This window comes from Cottoperca gobio, chromosome 5, assembly GCF_900634415.1.
Source record: "Cottoperca gobio chromosome 5, fCotGob3.1, whole genome shotgun sequence".
NCBI lineage: Eukaryota > Metazoa > Chordata > Actinopteri > Perciformes > Bovichtidae > Cottoperca > Cottoperca gobio.
In genome coordinates this window covers 10,698,826-10,720,293 of record NC_041359.1, presented here as the reverse complement: position 1 = coordinate 10,720,293, position 21,468 = coordinate 10,698,826, and the positions used below count along the sequence as shown (strand labels likewise).

At 42.9% G+C, this 21,468-nt stretch overlaps 1 protein-coding gene across 5 annotated transcripts in view; it reads left to right on the top strand.

The window, feature by feature from the left end:
* plxna1b (plexin A1b) overlaps window positions 1–21,468 on the top strand; it is a 185,371-nt gene that overhangs the window by 75,476 nt on the left and 88,427 nt on the right. For all 5 annotated transcript variants that reach the window (XR_003832241.1, XM_029430967.1, XM_029430969.1 and 2 more), the window contains 2 exons: window positions 6,745–6,885; window positions 19,785–19,885. Coding sequence is in view for 4 of the 5 variants with exons in the window: in XM_029430967.1 (XP_029286827.1) it covers window positions 6,745–6,885; window positions 19,785–19,885 (242 nt within the window). In the remaining variant the exon portion in view is untranslated. The remainder of the gene's footprint in view (window positions 1–6,744; window positions 6,886–19,784; window positions 19,886–21,468) is intronic.

The following is a 21,468-nucleotide window of genomic DNA, read 5'->3' as shown; positions in this document are numbered from 1 at the left end:
CCAAAGCCAGTCAATAAGAGTTGGCATAGCAAGTAATCTGATATGACAGAATACGCTGAATTACACGGCCACATATTTGAAGTCATCGACGAGTGCTCGATGTCCACTTCAAGATCTTTGATTGAACCTGTCAGATGCAGCTTCAGATTGTGCTTCATTTAGGATGCATTTAAATTACATCCTGACAAACCAAATCTCACCTCCATAACAGAGTTTGGAAAAATGAACAATAGATCATCACGGCAGTAGAACTAACTTGTGTAGGAAAGATAAAAATAGATGACTTTTAGAGAATTGTCTTTTAATGGAGCTGTGATATTGATAGACGAGCGCTCCAGACCCCATGCTTCTTTGTGCTTCGAGGTACAGGCAACATGATGGTGTGTGCATTAGTGTCAGTGATGTGTGGTGGTGTGTGAAAGTATTACCGAGAGGTGTGTAAGAAGATGTGTGTATATCTATGTATATCAATAGACATAAATAAATATGTAATTTTAAAGTAAAAGTAAAACCTCAAAATGATCACTTGTATATCAATTACTCACCCCGTGTTACCTTGAGTTCTTGAAGAAAACGTTTTTCTTATATACCTCCACGAAGAATCAAATAAACGCAGAGAGAAGTCTTGATGGATTGAAGTAAAAGGGGGCCGCGTTTAAATACAGCAAAACTATATCAAAACGTCCGCTCACACACTCTCACACAACTCGTGCAAGTCTCATTTATCAAGTTGTATGTTCACTAGTTCCCAATCACATGCAGAACACTTCTGCCTCACGCTGCGCAGGTGCGCTACTCGTTTTAAATAGTAAGTGTTTTAGCGATAAGTGCATGTGTTTGGGAAGTAGTGAGCGAGTGACTTAATAAATGAGACTTAGATAATACTGCACGAGTTGTGTGACAGTTAACGGATGTTTGGATATAGTTTTGCTGTGGTTAAACGCGGCCCCCTTTTACCCTGAATCTATCGAGACTTTTCTCCGTTTTTTAAAATCTTTGTTCACTGTGGAAGCATAGAGAAAAGCTTCCTAAAAAGATCCTGGTTACACGGGGTGAGTGATTGATATACACATGATCATTTTGTGGGTGACATATTCCTTTAAGAAACAAGCCCTTCTCACCATAGCAGGGCTTCCTTCTATGCACACCCTCATACAAATACTGTCACATTTCACACCAATAAAGCCTTTTAAAGCTCCAATAAAAGAGAGCAAAATTCATGATTGCATCTGCTCTCCTTCCCAGACCTTAAAATAACCCGCTCCAGACTCACACTGTGTTTTTATAGCAGCCACACTGACATTCCACTGTGTGTGTGTGCGTGTGTGAACGGCTCCTCCATCATTGTCACCATAGCTCTTTGTCTGTCTTGGTGCTGTTGAAGGAAAGGCTGTCTGACCCACATATGGTCTAGGTTTACTCTGAGCTCTTCTGTGTGCCGGCTGTATATACTGTGTATGTATGTGTCTGTAATGGTGAAGGTGGTGGTGGGGGATTTGTCCCATAGATATATCAAGGCGATCACTCACTCAGGTGTGATGCTCCATCTGCTCCCAGAACTCACTTAGAAAGAGAGACACACACACACACACACACACACACACACACACACACACACACACACACACACACACACACACAGTCAACCTTGGAGCTATGGGAGCTAAATAAAAGTCTCTTTTTGCTAGATAAAAAAAACGTTTTTCCATTTCTTTATATCCAGGGATGCTCTCTTCTCACTAACAATGCACTGTAGCAGCACCACAGACAATGAGTGTACTACTACCCACTGTACTGTACCTGCGTGTGTGTGTTTGGGGTTAAGAGTACAGGCTCAAGTGCTCGGTGCTAGTGGCCCTTTCCTCTTGAATTTCTTTTAGGAACTCATCAATACTGAAAAATGTTTTCCGATGTTTCTAACGGCAACATCTTGCCATTCGAGAACAATTGATGGATTTGTTTTGTGCCTTGCTGCGCTCAAGTTCTGCCAAGCTCACTGTGCGATAGGAAGTGAGCGATTTCTGCCCTTTATCTGAACGCCCCTGCTGCAGATAGAAAACACAGCTTAAAGAGGGACACGGAGGATACGGGAGACGTTTACATGGAGCTGTCATTAGGTGGTCTCCACCGAGTCTTATATGATGTGTGTGACTGTTTATTTGACAGCCTGAATTCATCCCAGACACAATGACGTTGTAGGGTGTCTGCAAGGTCAGGGTTGGGATGAAAATTGTGGATACATTTCCGTTGGGTATTTGAGCTGAGGTTGAAATTTCTCTTGAACAGTAATACTGATAATACTAGCTTTTAAACTGTCAATTACACAATCTTCATTAACAGATAGACTTTTTGTCATGGAGTTGTAGTCTGTCTGAGCACTTCAAGAGCTTCCTGGTTGGCTTAAACGCTGGGGATCAGTGGAGTTTATTCTTACCCTTGGAAACAGCAGTTAAAAAAAAATGGCACCACATTTAGTAGCTGTTCTGGAGCTTTTGATCAGATGAAATGATCTTTAAAGGCAGAAAAATAGGAAAGAAATGTTCACAGTCACAGAAAGGATCACATACTGTGAGGTGGATGAAAATAAATCAATGATTTAAATGAAACATGAAACATTGGTCGCATTAACAACAGTAAGCCCTAGCTAAGTACAGCCATGTGGTATATTACAATACACAAGATCCCCCAGGTACTAGAGTCCACTTATTCAAAGTATCGTCATCTGTTGTTCACTCCGTCACCCACTTAATCGCTCCTTCCCACAGTCCAATGACTGTCGGACCCTGCCACTTTCTCTCCTCATGACCCTCTTGCTGCTTTTCTTCATTTCTTTTTGTTCTGGAGAGGGCCACATGGAATTCCCCACTTCAACAGTGCCCCTTAAACACATACACACATACACACGGGGGGCCCTCCTCCACATCAAAGTCAGGAATGTGGGGCCTGCTACCATTATGCATGGGTAGACCTAGTTATGTGCTGTCTACCCCTCTATAAAGGTAGAGTTTGTGCATGTGTGTATGTGTTTGTGTGTGCGTTCCTAACATGCTATTAGTGAGCCAAGTATGCTTTGTGTTCACACACGTCTCCAGATCTGCTTTGAAATGTCAAAGCCATTATTGCAGATTTATGCTCGTGCTGGTGTGTTATGGCTCTCCGTCAGACCTGGGAGCACCTGGATCATTTCACTCTTATCCGTTCCATGCGCTGCCTTTTCATTTTCTGGGAGTTTCTCCTTACCTCATGATTTTACTTCTTCAAATTTACTGCGTAAGTCAATATTTCTATACAGTAAGTTTCTTCTTTTGCTCTTCCATCCTTCTGAGCTCTTTCAGTTCTTCTTCACTTCCTCACGCTCTTCACTTTTGCTCCTTCTTCCTCCCTTTCTTCTTATAGTACATCTTCTATGCAATAGAAGACACTTAATTGACGATCTCTCTCTGTCTCTCTCTCTCTCTCTCTCTGTCTCTCTCTCTCTCTCTCTCTCTCTCTGTCTCTCTATCTCTCTCTCTGTCTCTCTCTCTCTCTCTCTCTGTCTCTGTCTCTGTCTCTCTCTCTCTCTCTCTCTCTCTCTCTCTCTCTCTCTCTCTCTCTCTCTCTCTCTCTCTCTCTCTCTCTCTCTGCCTCTTTGTCTCTCCCTTTCATGTGCACAAGCTCCATCAGTTGTCACTAGCGGCTATGACAGGCATCGTTCTCATTGACGTGCCACTGTCTTATCTCCAAACTCTCTCACCCTCATACCGCCAGCCTCCCTATCACCAGCTAGCTATCCTGTGTGTCTATCACAGCTAACCAGGCCTGCCTGGCACAGATAAAACCAGGCATTAGGGGATTTAGTGTGGATTGGCGGGTTTAGTGTTTCAGTGTGGTGATGGTGTATTTTATTTGTTTGCAATCTTTTTTTCACATATAGGAATTATGCAAGGTTTCTGAATAAGAGGCATGTTGTCGACAAGGAAAGTCAGGGATGGTAATACAATCCCCGGGAATGTTAAAAATGTGCCACTACACTACAAGTTATTCCATAACTTGTTTCACTAATTTACTGCATTAGATTTGAGTTTTTTTCAACATTGTTCGGCCACTTCTCTCCACAGAGCAGTTATTACTTCATCTCTTTTTAACAATTAACAATCCAGGAAGGAATACCAATTGTAGTTCATGGACAATCTCAGAGTAATATTTATGAGTTTTACATCAGAGCCATTGAGAGACAAAGACTATAGTTGTTCCTACTGTAATCATTAATTTGCTATTGTTTGCTTTCGCGCCTCATTATTCCCCACTCTTAAACACTCCACTCTGTCTTCGTCCTCTCCTCCTTCTCGCAATGCTTCTCTACGTCCTTACTTAAGACGGTGCCCCTAATGTGTTTAAAGTCTGTTAATGTTACATTATACATGTTGACGAGAGAGTGGAGATGGATGAAGCAATACAGAGGAGACGGCTGCAGCATCTCCGATCATCACTGACTATTGCATTGATTTCTTGACATGGTTCACACACATACACACACATGTGTGTGTATATATATGCATGTAAACATAAACCTGTGAATGTATACAGATTTGTGCATGTTGATACACTACAGGTGCTTGTAGATAAATGTGAAAACCGCCAGACATGCACAGGCATGCAACCTTATTGCACACACACATGATTGTACACACGTGTTTGTACACTTCTAGTAGAAGCTCTTAACCCTCCTAAACGTACAGCCCTGTTAACCTGATTATTAGATTCTAGTGCTTGTTTCCCAGGCGCAGTAGCTCGGTTTGATTGAATTAGACAAATGTTCCCCATCTATCCATCTGTTCAGTGAATATGTTCCATAGTCCTTTGTTCTCTCTCCTGGTTTCCCATATTCTCAGGCCAGTCTTGGCTGCAGCGCCTGTGGAATGAATTGATTTCAGACGATTTATTACCTGTTGTTTTCACACGTCACCAACTTTCACTCGCCCACTCTTCTGTTTTCTCTCTCTCTCACCTATCTCACTCTCCCCACACATATTCTTTGTTTAAATATTAGCACTGCATATGAACTGCATCCTCAGAGAAAGGGAAAAGGTAGGGAGATAATAAAGAGTGAAACAAAGAACCAACGCCGAGTTTGTAAAGTGATACTGGAATTAATGGACAGAGTGAGACAAACTATGAAGAGATAGTAGTGGTACATTTAGGATTTTGCAGGCTGGAAGAGAGACAAGCAGATGGATGCAAACAGAAAATAGGAAGCCTGACAGAAAGACAGACTTTTATTCTCTATTATTGTGTGCACAAAACCAGTCTAGGCGGGGACTGGTCATTAGCCAGTGAACTGGACTTGGGTGTCTGGTCTGGAGATAGATGTGGCTGCCAACTGAAATGGCTCTTTTTTTTGTGTGTGAAAGAGAGAAAATGATGCTGCGAACCCACAAAATAAAAACTATTCTTTCACCTTAGTGTGTGTCAGCCAGCATTTTTTCCTTATTCCGGTTTTCTGTGTTTAAAAGATGTGTGTGTGTGTGTGTGTGTGTGTGTGTGTGTGTGTGTGTGTGTGTGTTTGCTCATCTAGATGCGAGCCATCCGTGAATGAAGTGTATCCTTTGTTTACGGGCCCATTATCTAGATAATAACATCCATATTTCCTCTCATCTCCAGTGCTTCATCACAGCCTTATGAGCTCTCTCTGTCTGCCTCTCACTCTTTTTCTCTCTCTCTCTGGCACACACACAGGCAATGAGAGATAATGGGATTGTTGCCCCTGGTTTCTTTTGGTGAGATTGTAAATAAATTATTTCATCGCAAAGTGTGTGTGCTCGGTGTCCACTCGTGCAAACCTGTGTGTGTGTGTGTATATGTACATATCTATCAAAACAAATTTTGTGTATGCGTATCTATCATCGTCTGTGTGTGTGTCTGTTTTCATCTTATCATTTTTCATCTATCTGAGTGTGAACCTCTTTGTGTGTGTGTGTGTGTGTGTGTGTGTGTGTGTGTGTGTGTGTGTGTGTGTGTGTGTGTGTGTGTGTGTGTGTTCAGTATCATTTTGCAGCTAGTCATTACCTGCGTCCCTTCCTTGTCACTGTGGGCTGATAGCAGTGCGAGTCGACAAAGCTCAGTAATGGAGAGCTGATACATGCCCACCCCCCGTCTCTCTGTGCTTTTCATTTGCTGCCGAGATGATTTTGGCTCACAGCCATCCCCAGCCAGCCAATCTCCTATCTAGTATCTGCACCATTACTTTCCATATCAGGGCAAATTATTTACAAAGTACATTTTTGTGTGTGTGTGTGTGTGTGTGTGTGCGCGCCTGCCTAATTACACCGAGAGATAAATACTTAGATTTGTCTACAGTTGTAGTGTACGATTACATTCATACAGGACCACATTGTTTTTATACACACCGCTTTTTGTCATAATTTCAGTTTTAGAAAGGTTTTCATTAGGGTGCTAAATAATGCTTTTCTACAGTTGTAATAACATCATTATCCAGTCAATAATAAGTCATTTTCTATGCTTATACTCCATGATAATTTCACACTGCCTCCCACTGTAATAATGACCACCTGTGACTGCTGAAGTAAATGCAGTCTATTTCCCCAGCTGGAGAAACATACACAGAGACTACAGTGTGTTTCAACTTTGGTTAGGGAGAAAGTTCACTGTGTCCGTCTTTATAAGAGTGTTATAAGAATATTGAGTAGTAATTTATGAGTATTTGAGTATTTTATCTAACTGTTATCTTATGTTGTTTCTCTGTAGATCTTGGTGAACTCTGTGAGTCCCAACCGTCCAGCGGTGCTCTACGAGAAGGTGACCGTGAGCAAGGGAGGAAATCCCTTACTGAGAGACATGCTGTTCAGCCCAGACCAGCAGCACATCTACACGCTGACCGACAGACAGGTGAGTTCACTGTTATATGCACATATTAAGACACACATGCGCACAATAATACCACAGCGCATGAACACAATACAGCTTTCTGTGGCTGTGAATCAAATGACAACACAACAAGCGGAACATGGAATCAGCCATCGTTGTCCCCAATATATATATATATAATGTCTCAATACAGCAATTACCACAGGTATACGTCTAACGAGGCCTTGTTAACACATAGGGCCCCAGTTTTATATTTTATTTGGGTCGATCCAGAATGAACACGCAAACACAAACACACACACACACGCATACATTCACACACATACACAATTCTGTTGTATTGCATGTTGCAACAGCCATTTCCACCACAATAGTCTACGACCAGCTGTTCAGAGCAGGCTGTACCCCCATTAGCCATTACTTCCTGTATATCTTAACCCTCCTACCAACTGTACAATCACAACACAGCTCATCCCCACTGGATGTAATTGCACTGCAACACACACACACACACACACACACACACACACATTACCACCTTGACGGTCCGCTAATAATCAAGACATTACACACACAGACAGACATACAGAGAGTGTTATAGGTCACATGTGGTGTGTGTGTGTGCCCGTGGTCATTACCAGCCCCACCGCTGGTGAGGGTTGTGTCTACTTTGATGGTGAGTTCGGGTGGGAGGGAGGGAGGAGAGGGGGAAGGCAGAGGAGAGCGTGTAGCATCTCTGTTGCTCCCCAGGCCCAGCTGCTCCCCTTGTTTTTCTGTCTCATTAGTGTGGTGAGTGAAGGAAGCAGAGATAGAGGGTGGGAGGGGGGAGAAAGAAAAGTGGGGTTGTACATGATGCGAGTATGTCTGTATTTAATAGATCTAAAACGAGCTTTGGGGAAAAGATTGTCTGATTTAAAAAGGGTGAGATTTGTGTCTGAGGTCTGGTTTGTGAAATGTGTTTGAGGCTAAGCGAGTCCATTCTGTAGCTGGCTATACCAACGCCCGGCCGTAAAATTAACTTCAACAGTCAAAGAGTGGATCTGTAGTAATCTGTAATCTACGCTCTTTGTATTACAAAATAAACTACTGTTGCAGATAGGGCGGGGTATTGTTTGAAATTGTTCATGATCTAAAATCAGAAACGTAAAGGTCAGTATATATGTAATCAAAGAATAAGTCATTTGAGTATTCAATTCTGGTTTTTGATACTTCCTTTGGGACTCTAGACGTATTGAGGTGCAATATGCAGGCCTAGTTGTCACTGCTGAAACGTAAAATGCATCACTTCTGTGTAGATTAATGACCAACACAAAGACAGAAATGTAAATATGCATTCCTTTCGTCACATTTATAAAGCTGTGTGTAAGCATGATTATGTTTGATAAGTATAAATAATTGTGGAACTGGGTTCATGTGCATAAGCCCCTTTTCCACTCCTACAGGTAGCCATAAATGGACGTAGTTATGCCCTGATTTACTGGTCTGCATATTGATACTTGTGTCTGCGCCACACGTCATTTGACTTGTCAATGTGAAGAACTGTAAAGAAGAAGTGCGAATTTACCGATTGTGACGTTTCGAATCAGGATTAAGGAGTTGATATTTTTACTTTTTTTAATAAATACATTTTTTTCCTCAACTTTAATTACAAATACTGAATCAGAAATCACAGAAAATGAAGACTTATGCCACACATGTTAACAGTAAATATCAGCACTGCTACACTGGATAATATATTGGCCAGCCTCACCTCAGTTCCCAGGTCAGTGTCATCCCTTTTGAATTTGTCATATTCAATAACTCTGTATGAAGGCATGTCCCTGGTAGATAAATCAGTACATGGCTTCAATAATCGGGAGGAGTTAGGGGGCCAGTTGGAAGTTGCATTAGCTGCCAACACTAGCGTTACTTTCCTTGTGTTGTCAGTACGCATCTCACCTTTTAGTGCCAACATTTGTAGAGTGGTTTGACATGCCACTGCATATTTTATGATTCAATTGTGACTTTTAAAGTGATGCACACTGTAGATTTCAGGCAACAGAGTAGCCAGTATGTGGAGATGAAGGTGGAGGTACACACAGTTGGTGTTAGTTTTTGTGTAAGAGTGTCCTTGTAACTTGGTGGCCTGCTCCACTTTATCTTGGCAGCTAGAGCAGCTAAGGGCAAGAGACACATACACACACACACACACACACACACACACACACACACACACATGTTTATTATAGACACTGGTACAAGACAAGAACATACGCTCAGGTTTGCACACTTGTACACTTCATGTGCACACACACACACACACACACACACACACACACACACACACACACACACACAACCAATAACACTCAAGGATGTTCTGTCTCCATCCAGCTCCCATCTTACCCTTTTCCCCATCATATTCACACACATTCACCCTCTCACACGCATTCACCTTCATCTTGCTGTGTGTTTGATCCCCATTAATGGTTAGCAGGCTCGGGTTAAGCAGAACGGGGGGCTGCGGTTGCCAGACCGCCTAGCTAAACCCCCTTTCCAGCACTAATGACTAGAGGGGGCAATTCCCTTCTCTCGCCCTCTGTCCTACCCTCATCTTTATCCCTCTGCCCTCCATTTATCCCGCTATGCCCCCCCCCATCCCTACTTTTATAAATCCTTGCCTCGGCTGCCACACACACTCACACACGCACACTCTCCATGTTTCCATCTAAGCCCAAATTGAGTCCTCCCCTCTCAACTGCCTTCTACTGATCCCATTCCCATGTTTTTAATGATCTCTCACTATCGCTGCTGCGTCCCTCTTTTCTCCCCCCTCTCTCTCTCTCACACACACACACACACACACACACACACACACACACACACACACACACACACACACACACACACAGACACACATAGACACACACACACACAGACACACACACACACACAGATACACACACAGGCACACATAGACACACACACACGCACACACACATAGACACACACACACACACACACACACACACACACACACACACACACACACAGTAAGGTTGCAAGAGAAATGCAACCATGCTCCCTTTTTTTTGCTATTTTCTCATGAAATAGATACACACAGCACGGCACTCATCCCGCGAGTAGACATCTGTGTGTGCGTGTGTAGCTGGCTGCCTGCGGGGGTTCCTCAGACAAGCCAAGCACATTAAGGTGTCACTGGACATATCCACTGATGCGTAGCCCACGACAAGTCCTCCCTTCTCTCTCTCTCTCTCTCTCTCTCACACACACACACACACCCACTCACTCTCACACACAAATGAAGGCCCGGGCGGCGAGTCAGAGTTAGGGTTGAGGCCCAGTGATTTATGACTCGCTCTATTCCAGCTAAATTCATCACTGTCATTATTATCAATGGAGGATATGACAGCAGGAGAGGACGGCTTGCTGTGTGTGTTTATCTGTGTGTGTTAGATGAGGCAGTATGTTATTGCAGGAAAATTAAATCATTTATTTTTTAGTGCAACTGATGTTATTGTGTGCTTGTGTTTATCACATTTTCACATGTGACTTTGTGTGTGTGTGTGTGTGAGCCAAATGACAAAGCCTTCACCGGCTGACATTTTTAGAAATCTTGACCTTATCGATAAGGAACCATTCACTCACCACCAAGCTGTATACAGTACGTACACACACAGAAACACGGTCATATCCAAAAATGATGTTATCGTTGATGTAAATGACGGAATACTTGCTCTCACATTAGAAAGTTTGTTAAGTGCTGATTGTTACTTAAAGAAGTTTTCTTTTCAACCAAAAAATGTGAAAACCTTCACTAAGAACAATGTCACTCCAACTCGACACGCAACATTTTGAAGAATCTCATTTCTGTGCAAAAACTGCCACTGTGGGGAATCTTTGCATGGTGTCTTGGCTCAGTGAAGACTTTCCATCATCAAATCATTTCCTCTTTCTGTTTCATAGCCAAAAAGGTAGAAAGCTCTGACAGAATTTGATGCCACAGCTGCCATTCTTGCTGTCTTTGTACTCGGGCCTCGCTGTGTCACACACACACGGACACTCACATCCTTGTGTCTTTGATGGCAACCATGCATATAATAGTGGCGTGGAGTGCGATGCTGGCTAATTGCTGAAAGCATAAATATTCATCTCCTCCGGTGTGGGAAAGGAGGACTGTGTTTGGATCGAGCGTCCTTGAAACGGGCGAGAAGGACTTGGAGGGTTTGATAAAGTGTAGGGAAACTATTATTATTGTTATTGTTATTATGTGTGTGAGTGTGTGCATGTGTGTGTGAGCAAATAAAAGCATGTACCGTGTGTCTCAATCGCATTTTGTACTAGTGATGGTTCATGTGCACGTACATTGACTCAACCACATCTGCATGTCTTTGACTCTGCACACACTCATTCAAACGTGTGTGTGAGTGTGAGTGAACATCATTGTCTGACTTTCCATTCAGCATCTGAAAGAGATTTCACCAAGACTCTCATCCCTCCAAGGAATCTGTATTCACACGCACACACAAAGTTCTTGTGCCTTTCACAAGACGTTGGTTTGAATCCCTACAATAGCAAACAATGGTCTGCATTGTGCTGTTGGCTCTCTCAACAAGGCCTCATCAAGTAATATCTTACCCATAGGGTTTCGTCAGACATCAATCCTCTGTGCGTGTGTGTGTGTGTGTGTGTGTGTGTGTGTGTGTGTGTGTGTGTCGATCTGTTTACATACACATATTACTGGTTCGCTGCCAATCTCGTTAGCAAACACATTAGCACCGACTGACATCAACACACATAATAAGCAGCTGGTTGTATCAATCAAGAGTGACAATTTAGTGAACTGGATACAGCTAATCAGTCAGTTCTAAGCTGCTCAAAGATTAATTTTCCATAATTTATCAAACTCTGGCCTACTGAAGTTAACAAGTGCATAATGCAGCGTTTAAACATCATCAACCATTGTTGGCTGACACTTTGTTTTAACACTCGGATTGTACGTGTAGCACGCAGGAAATGTGATTTGCTTTATATGCTTGAACATATTTAGAAGAGGAGGAACTTTTTCACCAAGTTTATTTTTATTCTTTTAATTCATTTTCTGCAGTTTCCGTGCAGCTACTGAGCCCACTAATCCGACCTGTACGACTCACGCTTCATCTTTTTCACTCACTGGCTTGACAGTGTAACGCTTGAATGAGTACTTGTGTGTCCTGCACACACACACACACACACACACACACACCTGAACACACACACACAGACTTTGAGCAAGGAAATGGTCATTGTTATGTAAATGTTAATAGACCTGGTGCAGCGAGGCGAAGACTCGAGTACAGTGACGAGAAGGGAGAAGTGCTGGTGCCGGCGTAGGTATATGGCACTCAATTACACAAGTTCAAACCATTATAGCATCTTCCTCAGCACAGGACTGAGCACACACTAACACACTCATACACAGTACTGTTAATCATACATTAATGCACACTCGCATGTATGTAGATGTCCACATCCGCAGATAAATCAATTGTAAGAATAATTATTAGTGGCAACCCCGGCCTTCCTTTTTGTGACACGACTAAAAAAGAGAGCGAAAAGTGATGATAATTCCTTCTAGCAGTGGCAGACTGACCAAGATCCCATCATTAGCCAGAGAGGGATGGTTTCCATGTCTCTTAATATCTCAAACTTCACTCTCTCTTTTCACATAATTGTGTTTCCTGCCTTTTCTCTCACTTCCCCCTTTTCCTGTCGGAACATTCTCTCTTGTGGTTTTCCCTTTAAAAAGAAAAAAGAAAAAAGAAAATAAATGTGTACTTGATTGAATGTGTGCGTGCGCCATCAGAAAAGTGTGCTCAGACACTTGTCTTTGGCGTGATGCTATCAGTCCTAATGGAAGTCTAGCTGTCACTAGATAGCTCTGTCTTTCTCTCATCTCTCTCTGTTTCACTCCGCCGTCTTTTCCCAAAGGATGGCGTGATAGAGCAGACTGATAGGGTTAGAAAAGAGGGCGAGATGGATAGGGAGGTTAATGGTTTCTCTCTCCATGCCATCTCCCCCCCTCCCTTTTCTTCTCAATCACTATCAATCGGCTGTACGATCGGTCCTCCTGTTGCTCGACAGTGATTGGGGCGGAAGATGTGGCTCACACTGAGTGTCATTTGATGAGGCCAATCAAAAGCTGGCATTGCCCGCAGTAGCCGCCTCGAGTGGCACATCTCTGTCTTCGGTCCTGTGCCTCAACCCCCAGCTGCAGTTGGTATAACAATGAGGTGTCGCTCATGCATGACAGCACAGAATTGTTTTAAATTTGAGTCAAATTTCTTTTCAAATCCATGCACAGCAGGCCTCGTTAGACCCGGTTATGAACTATAGTTTGGGGGAAACGCCCGCGTGAAAAAACCTGAATGTCAGTCAGAAATCACAAAAAGAAAAAACACGATACAGTACTGATGAATACAATCTTTTTGTGTAAGCTCTTCTTTGGCTCTAATTTTCTAGACTTTGCCAAATATGAGAAAATAACCCTAAGGATTTAATTGATTTAAACAAACTGTAAGATTGAAAGACTTTGTCAAGTTGAGTTATGGGAAATGTAGGCTCCAGCATGTTTGAAGCTTGATCCATAATAAAGATCAGTTAGGACATCTCTTGTCTCCTCTGCTGCATCAATTTAGCCCGTTCTGCATTATTAAGTTGCTGGACTACCCCGTTAATATTCTGCCTTATTGATGAGTTGAATTATAGTTTCAGCACTCATAATAACCACAGGGCCCAATTAAATGATCTGTCTCACATCATTATGATTAGTTTATAAAGTATTTTCTTCCTTTTGTGCAATCAAGAAATATGGCAACATGAGACTGATGTCATAGAAAACCAAAGTATTGATCAGATGTGACTGTTTTGCCAAGTCTTTGGATTTGTTTTTGACGTAGCTTTGTTAAAAGGCATATATTTGTTTCAACCAATTCTCTTATTTGCAATTCACTCATATTTATATTTCAAAAGCTCCCGTGACACTTGCTGCGACATCATGCGTATTAGCCCAAAGCCAATCAGACATATTGTGTTTATTCTGCTCAGCTCTCCACAATCACTATCACATACACCTACCAGGCATGACTTCCACATGTCGACTCCTGTGAGAGCAAATAAAAAAAGCAGCATTTGTCTTCTTTTTCCCCTCTTTCTCTCTTCTGCTTCTCTCTGTCTGTGTATATGGTGGTGGGTCGCCTGGCAGTGCTAATGGAAATGCCAGCTGTGTGGCTCCTCACTCCTCACCAAGTCCATTTACTAAAGTGACAGAGTCATTTACCAGGCCGCCGGCCTCTCCCATCCTCACTTAATTAGAAGACCCCTAGGCCTGTCTACCTTAGCTGGTCACATTTACCTCTTTCTCTTCTCTCTCTCTCTCTCTCTCTCTCTCTCTCTCTCTCTCTCTCTCTCTCTCTCTCTCTCTCTCTCTCTACAGTCTCTTTGTTCCAATTCTTTGTTTTCTGCATTTTTTCAATCTCTGTCTTGTCCTTCGTCTCTGTCTCAATTTTCTTCTTTTGCTCATTCCACTTTCTCTCTCTCTCTCTCTCTCTCTCTCTCTCTCTCTCTCTCTCATGAGGGACAGAGTATTATGGACAAATGGCTACACAAAGAGTGAGAAAGTGTATTGACCTATAGCTTGAGATTAGCTCTCTTTGGAGGAGTTAATGGGAATGTCCATCTGATGAGTGATGAGGTCTTGTGTCTTGTATGTTTCAAAGTTTTGTTTGTCTTTTGTACTCACTCTCGCTTCTCTCTTGATTCTGTTTGTGTAGCCAATCCCAACTGTTGCACTTATTTCATATGCCACTTTCTTATTCTTGCTATTTTTGTTGGAAAAGTGACACTATTTAAGATGAGTCTTATGAAGGACACGGAGATCTATTACGTTATTTTACTTGCCTCTATATTAGGGTTAGAAATGCACACTGAGAAAGCACTCCTACAGCTGCAGTACTGTGTGTGTGTGTGTGTGTGTGTGTGTGTGTGTGTGTGTGTGTGTGTGTCAACTTTATTGGCCTTGAACTCAGGATATGTGCACACACAAAGGACAAATAAATAAGCTGTTTGATATGCCTCTTGTTTTCACTGGGATGGAGTATTTCAGAAGAGATCAAAACAGTATTTCAGAAGAGGAAAAACAATGGAGCAGATGAATAATTGAGCCCAGTGCAGGAGAAAGAGGATAAAAAGATAAATTAAACAGGCGGAAGAGAAGGAGTGGATCGGGAAGGAGAAACGGCAGACAACACACAATGTAAGAGAGATGAAGATAGGCAGGAAGGGCAGTGGGTGCAACAAATACTGCAGGGAGTGAGCTTTGAGAGAGAAAATAAGAGATTACAGCTATCACAGTGGGCACTATTTTCTTCTGCTGTGACACATAAAGACTAATTCACTAAAACAGGTCTGCAGCAAACGGTTTGACTTGATCACAATGGCTAGATATGTCAATAACATCTCTACAGTGAAACAACGATTTACTGTTAGGTCACCATTCAGCAAATTTAATGTGACAGCAGATTATCTTTCGATGGAACACAATGATATGATTGCTGTTTCTCAATTTTCATTACTCCCACTACACAACCTTTACCCATCCTCCCTCTCTCAGCCGGTCCTTCAACACCTCGCCTTCCTTTTCCATGCCAGACTCTCCTAGTCTTGTTTGCTTTGCTGCTTATCTCCAATCAGTCAACACATCGAGCTCCTAGCTAGTCATTGATCTCCTAAGCCCCTTACAATCCAGTCAATGCACACATGCTAACCCAGCCTTTGATACAACACCCCCTGAGCAGGTATTCCAGCTCTGGAAGAACTAGCTCACTTACATGGACACCCTGTTGAGAGACATGTTTCCTCACTACGCCTAAGGGATAGCCGGACCATGTCAAGGGCTGGGTAGAACTCCCGTTTCTACTGATCAATAGTAGGCATGACACACTGATGCCAAAGCAGAAGGTGGCAACATGAATTACAGTCTCTGCACAGTAATGACAGCCAAAACACACGGTCCAGTTGTATCTGTCCTTTTATTTCTATTTCTCTCTCATGTTCTCTGTCGTTCCTGGGCATTTAGAGGCTATGTCGTCAGATATAGATTTTGTTTCTCTTCCATGCACATGGCTGTTCACAGCCAGCACAGATTCAAGCATGAGAAGATAGAAGATGATTGACAGTAGTAATGCCAGTTTACAGAGAGGAGGCAATGGAGGAATGACAACAGGTGATAACCTCTACTCCTCTTCCTCCACCCCTTGCTATCTGCTTCTTCTGTCGGCTACTGCTTGAATCAAATTTTAAGGTTAAATTGGAACTCTTTCTCTGGATTTCTTTACCGCTCAACCACAGCTAGTTAAGATTACAGAGTACGGTTTTGATGAAAGGAGAGGAGCAATAAAAGAGCCACAAGTTTATGAGATTTCTCTGAACATGTGACATTTATTCCCCAAATACACGCAGTTTTCCTCAATGTATCTATGGAAAGCTGAGTGTGTACGTGTGCTCCACAGTAAAATCAAATGTCACTACTATGTGTCCCTGAGCTGTGGTATTAGAACCGTATGAGGTGTTGAGCACAAGACCTTCAGTGGTAGTTGTTCAAGGAGGCACGAGCATTACTAATTTATAATGCAGTCTCATGCAGATATCTAAAAATAACTGAAAATAAATAGATTTCTTCCTCTTGCCTCCCAGACAGTGCAACCCATAGCAGAGGCTCTCTTCTGGTAGACATCTCCGCTACGCCCACCCTCCTCTTCTCCTCTACTATAGTCTCCCCCTGTGTTTGAATGTTAAAAAAGGAAGCCGCAACAAGGCTGATCCTTTTATGTCTGTAGATTTAACAACCAATGAAAAGCCGCACTGAAAGCTTTACAGGTCCTTTGGGTTTTTGGGGGTGACCGTCGCAAAGCCTGTTAGCTGGACGTTTAAAGGCAGGTGATAGCGCTCTGTAAAAAGAGATTGGAGAGGAAAGGTGGAAAGTTTATAGCAGAAAGGAGATGTCATGGCATTGGGGATATGGTCAGGGTGGAGGGCTGACAACGCGGGAAGAGAGAGCGACGAAGCAGAATTGAGTTACAGCGGTGGATGCTATTGTAAATAAGGAGATGGCAAGAGAGAGGAGATGGGGGCCTTGGTTTATAAGGTCATTTAAAGGAGTAATGTGGCACGCTGTCGGGAATTGGCTTTCATTAAAAGAGCCATCGAGGGAGACTGAAAGAGGGAAACAGCGAAGGGAGTGTGTATTTGTGTGTCTGTGGGTAAGCAGTATTCCCCATACACACGCAGGCACACATTTTTGGATCTACATGCGGTTCTACAAGTACATTCTCGTCTCCAGTAAAGCATTTAATATCCCCACTGGGAAAAACAACCATCATCGCCCCCTACCACATCAACAGCTGTATGCCACTCCCACTGACTAGAGCCCATAGTGTCTTCACCACTACTTACAGGAACAATTGTGAACAATAGACCATATCTATCATTACACAGGGCAGTGATAAGGTTATGCTAGCTCACCAAGGACCCATAGTGTTAGTATGATTTATGTGGACCATTGTCCTTAATCACAGTCATAATGATTTATGGAGAGGAGAGGGGGAATTGGTTTGCGTCCGTGATGATACGAGGAACAGGCCATTCTTGCTCATTCTCTCCATTTTTTTCCTCTTTTTTTTTTTTTTTTTGTTAAATCGTAAACTATTTGAAAGACATCCTGTGATGGTTTCTTTCTCCCAAGGTGTCCAATCACAAATCCTCAACTACAGTCTAGTCGATTTTCCCTCATCCACCTATCCATTATCTGCTCATGCATTCACACTTATTTTTCCCCCTCTGTCATCCTTTTATTATCTAAGACGCACCAATCTCTTGATCTATACTTCTTTCAGCTTTCCTTTCAGATGAAAACTATACTCACACTCGTTGTGACAATGACACATAGCAGCCGTCTGCCACCATATCCCATCTACTCAGAACAATGTCCTCGCCGATTTTCCCCATGTGTGTGTCTTTCATTACACGTCTCTTTGCCTCTATTTATCCATCCAGCCAGCACTTCCAGTAGATGACCACCTCCCTCTCTTCCCCTTAGTCCCCACCATTGCACATTTGCATCATTTCATCGGTCTTTTCTCTCTGGGCAGCTAGCCAGCTAGAAAGCTACTGCACCGAGGTCTGTAGAGTGAATGAATGGGATGCTCAAAGAAGGAGGAATCTTTGAGAGGAAATAAGGAGAAATAAGGAGAAGGAGCATAAAGAGTAATGGAAATAACCAAATGTATAGTGGGGGAAATAAAGGAAATAGAGACAGAAAGAAAAGGGGGATTAGTGGCACACAGTGTCAAGTGTTTTTGTCTGTCTGCCCTCTGCTTGAGCAGTATTGTTCCATCAAAAAGCCCCACGGCCGGTCTGATACAAGACATTTCAGAGCATAAATGAGTTCCACCATGTCATGTTTGTCTCATATCTGTGTTGTGCTTGAATCTCACAGAGGATTCCCAGCCCCAATTTAATATTTCAGCGCTGTGTTCTTTTGTCCGCTTGGTTTCCGTGCTGCAGCTAACCAGCTGTATCTCTTACCTCAGGCTCTACTCTCTTTCTGCTATATGTTTTCTTCTCTCTTATCCATCCATACATCTCTGTGTCTCTCCCCTCCCATCCCTGCCTCATAAAAAAAAGTCAGCTCCCACTGGGCCAGTCAGTACTTTAGTCCCCACATACCACTTGGACCGGGTTCACATGTTTAAATCTGTGTGTGTCCACGCTATAATAGTGTTACCCAAGGGCAGGGTTGTTAAATGATGTTACTTACTGACCAGCTGGCTTACTCTCCGCTGCATGATTTAAAACAAGCCTGCTGTAGAAATTTGATACACACACACACACACACACACACACACACACACACACACACACACACACACACACACACACACACACACACACACACCACAAAACAGGGATCAACTTGAGGCCCGTCGGTGAAGAAAAGATGAATGTGGCGCTGACACTTTCAGCACATGTGCACACAGACGTGCAAAAACATGCGCCTACTTTAACGCACACTAGCATTCTGCGCATATGCTAGCAATCCGTTTGTCACATGCTTAAAACACACTTGTATCTCTCGGGAATATCTTGAAATACACACACACACTTCTAGACCCACTGGGGCTGTGTTGTCAACCGTCTCTCATCACCTTTAAGCAGAAGTGGAGGGTTAATTTAAACACTCGATCTTGTTTCTTAGGCAACATCTGTAGCCTATCACCAAGATCCAACATTCAGTTTGGCTGTGAATGTCACACACGCACACACACACACACACACACGCACACACGCACACACACACAGACACACTCACTCAGGTCGCGTTGCACTGGCTCTGTACAGACACTGTAATCCGCTCTCTGTCTCTCATGCAGAAACATACACACACACACACACACACACACACACACACACACACACACTGTGGGTCTGTCCTTCTGCTCCTCTGCCTCCCATTGGTTTTTGAGGTCACCTGTCAATCACAGCACTGTTTCCACTGCCACCTGTCAGGTGTCCCAGCATGCATTGCGAGGCCTTTCCTGTACACGCTTCACTGGAGGCTGTCACACACCGCTGGACCGGAATCTCTCACCAGAACACATGCATGCACACACACACACACACACACACACACACACACACACACACACACACACACGGTTTGCTGAATTAAGTCTGACAAGCTGTCATCTGCTCATACCGCTGTCTTTTATGAGTTTGATTACAACAAAGATACTAATTTTCTCTCTCTCTCTCTCTCTCTCTCTCTCTCTCTCTCTCTCTCTCTCTCTCTCTCTCTCTCTCTCTCTCTCTCTCTCTCTCTCTAGGTGGTGAGAGTTCCAGTGGAAAGCTGCGAGCAGTACACCACTTGTGGGGAGTGTTTGGGCTCCAGAGACCCTCACTGTGGATGGTGTGTCCTCCACAATGTGTAAGTACCACACACTTCATGCACACATTAACACACTTCACCCTTCTATTGCATTGTACAGTAGATAATAGTTTTTAGGTGTGTGTCAGCTGATCATGTGAGTGGTAGCACCCACCTGAATGCTTACACATCAAGCTCAGGAGCCTTTGGTCCCCCCAGATACTCCAATTCTCTTTGTTTATTGGGAAGATCCACCCTAAATTAAAATCCAGTCTGTGCTCTTCCATGGGGTTATTTTCAATGTTCTAGCTTCTGAAAATCGTATCAGAGTGTCACGGCTTGAACAGATGATCAGTGATCACATCTTCTCTAGGTATCTGTTTTGTTCTCAGTTTTTGAGTGTAGTGCATACATGAGTACATACAACGTATGTTTCTGAGCCGTCTCCCCTTCCTGAGATTGTTGAACAGTGTTATATTAACTGCTACACCTTCAAACTTCAATCTTTCTCTTTACCTCATAAAGTGTTGCCCATACACATGAAACAAGTTTGTTTTACTACATGTACATGCTCAGCTGAAAGCTTGTCCAATTGCTCAGTGAAAGCTAGACGGGCTGTATATAGAACACACTGCACACACGAGAAGAAGGCAGCCAGTTGCTGCTTTGAATGTGCCCTGTGTTCACCTCAGGCACTATTTTTAACACATTGTAATAACTTTAGTAAAATGCCTCTAACACCTTTTAATTAGTCACATAATTATGAGTCATATAATAAATCTAACTTGTACAACTTGAAAGCTCCCTGCTAGTAAAGATACATTTATCCTCTTGAAGTCTGTCAACCGGCTAAACCCTTTTAATAGCACATAAATAAGTCATCACTTACGCTCCCATTTATCTTAGTGAGTTTTTAGCTTGTTTTTTGTGTGTGTGTTGTAAACATGCTTCACTACACGTGTACTTTTAAATACTTAGATGGGAACTTTTTGGCAACATATTGAGGATTAGTCACTTTTAGTGTTAGTGTTTGGTTTGCGGACTTGTTCTTTTGTTTGCTTTCAGATTACTGTTCAAGATTAGATTTATAACGGTGAGAGTGGAGATTTGTAGTTCTGTTCAGAAAATAAATCTAATCGCTAACAAGTGGAGTGATACATAGTAATTCAGAATTTCTCCATTTCCTCCCTTTGAAGTGTGTGTGTGTGTGTGTGTGTGTGTGTGTGTGTGTGTGTGTGTGTATGCGCAGTCACATGTTATTGAAAGGTGACAGGATGTTAAACCACAGTTGGAACACCTCAAGCATGTGGCATAATGCCATCTCTCTGTGCGTTAATTAAACTTACGGAACATATCGCCAACCTGCCTTTCCTCAAGGCACACGCTCCACACCTGTGTTTCTCCATTATAGCACACACACACACACACACACACACACACACACACACACACACACACACACACACACACACACACACAATCATGATGGACTTGATCCAGTGATATCCTTCTGTTTAGGCACATGTTGACCTTGTGTCTTGAATGCAACTCGCTCATTTCTTACCTGTCAAATCTGTCCAGGGCCCCTGTGGGCAAATTGGTATTAATAGCCAAATTATTTATAGGCCTCGTTTCAGCCCTCT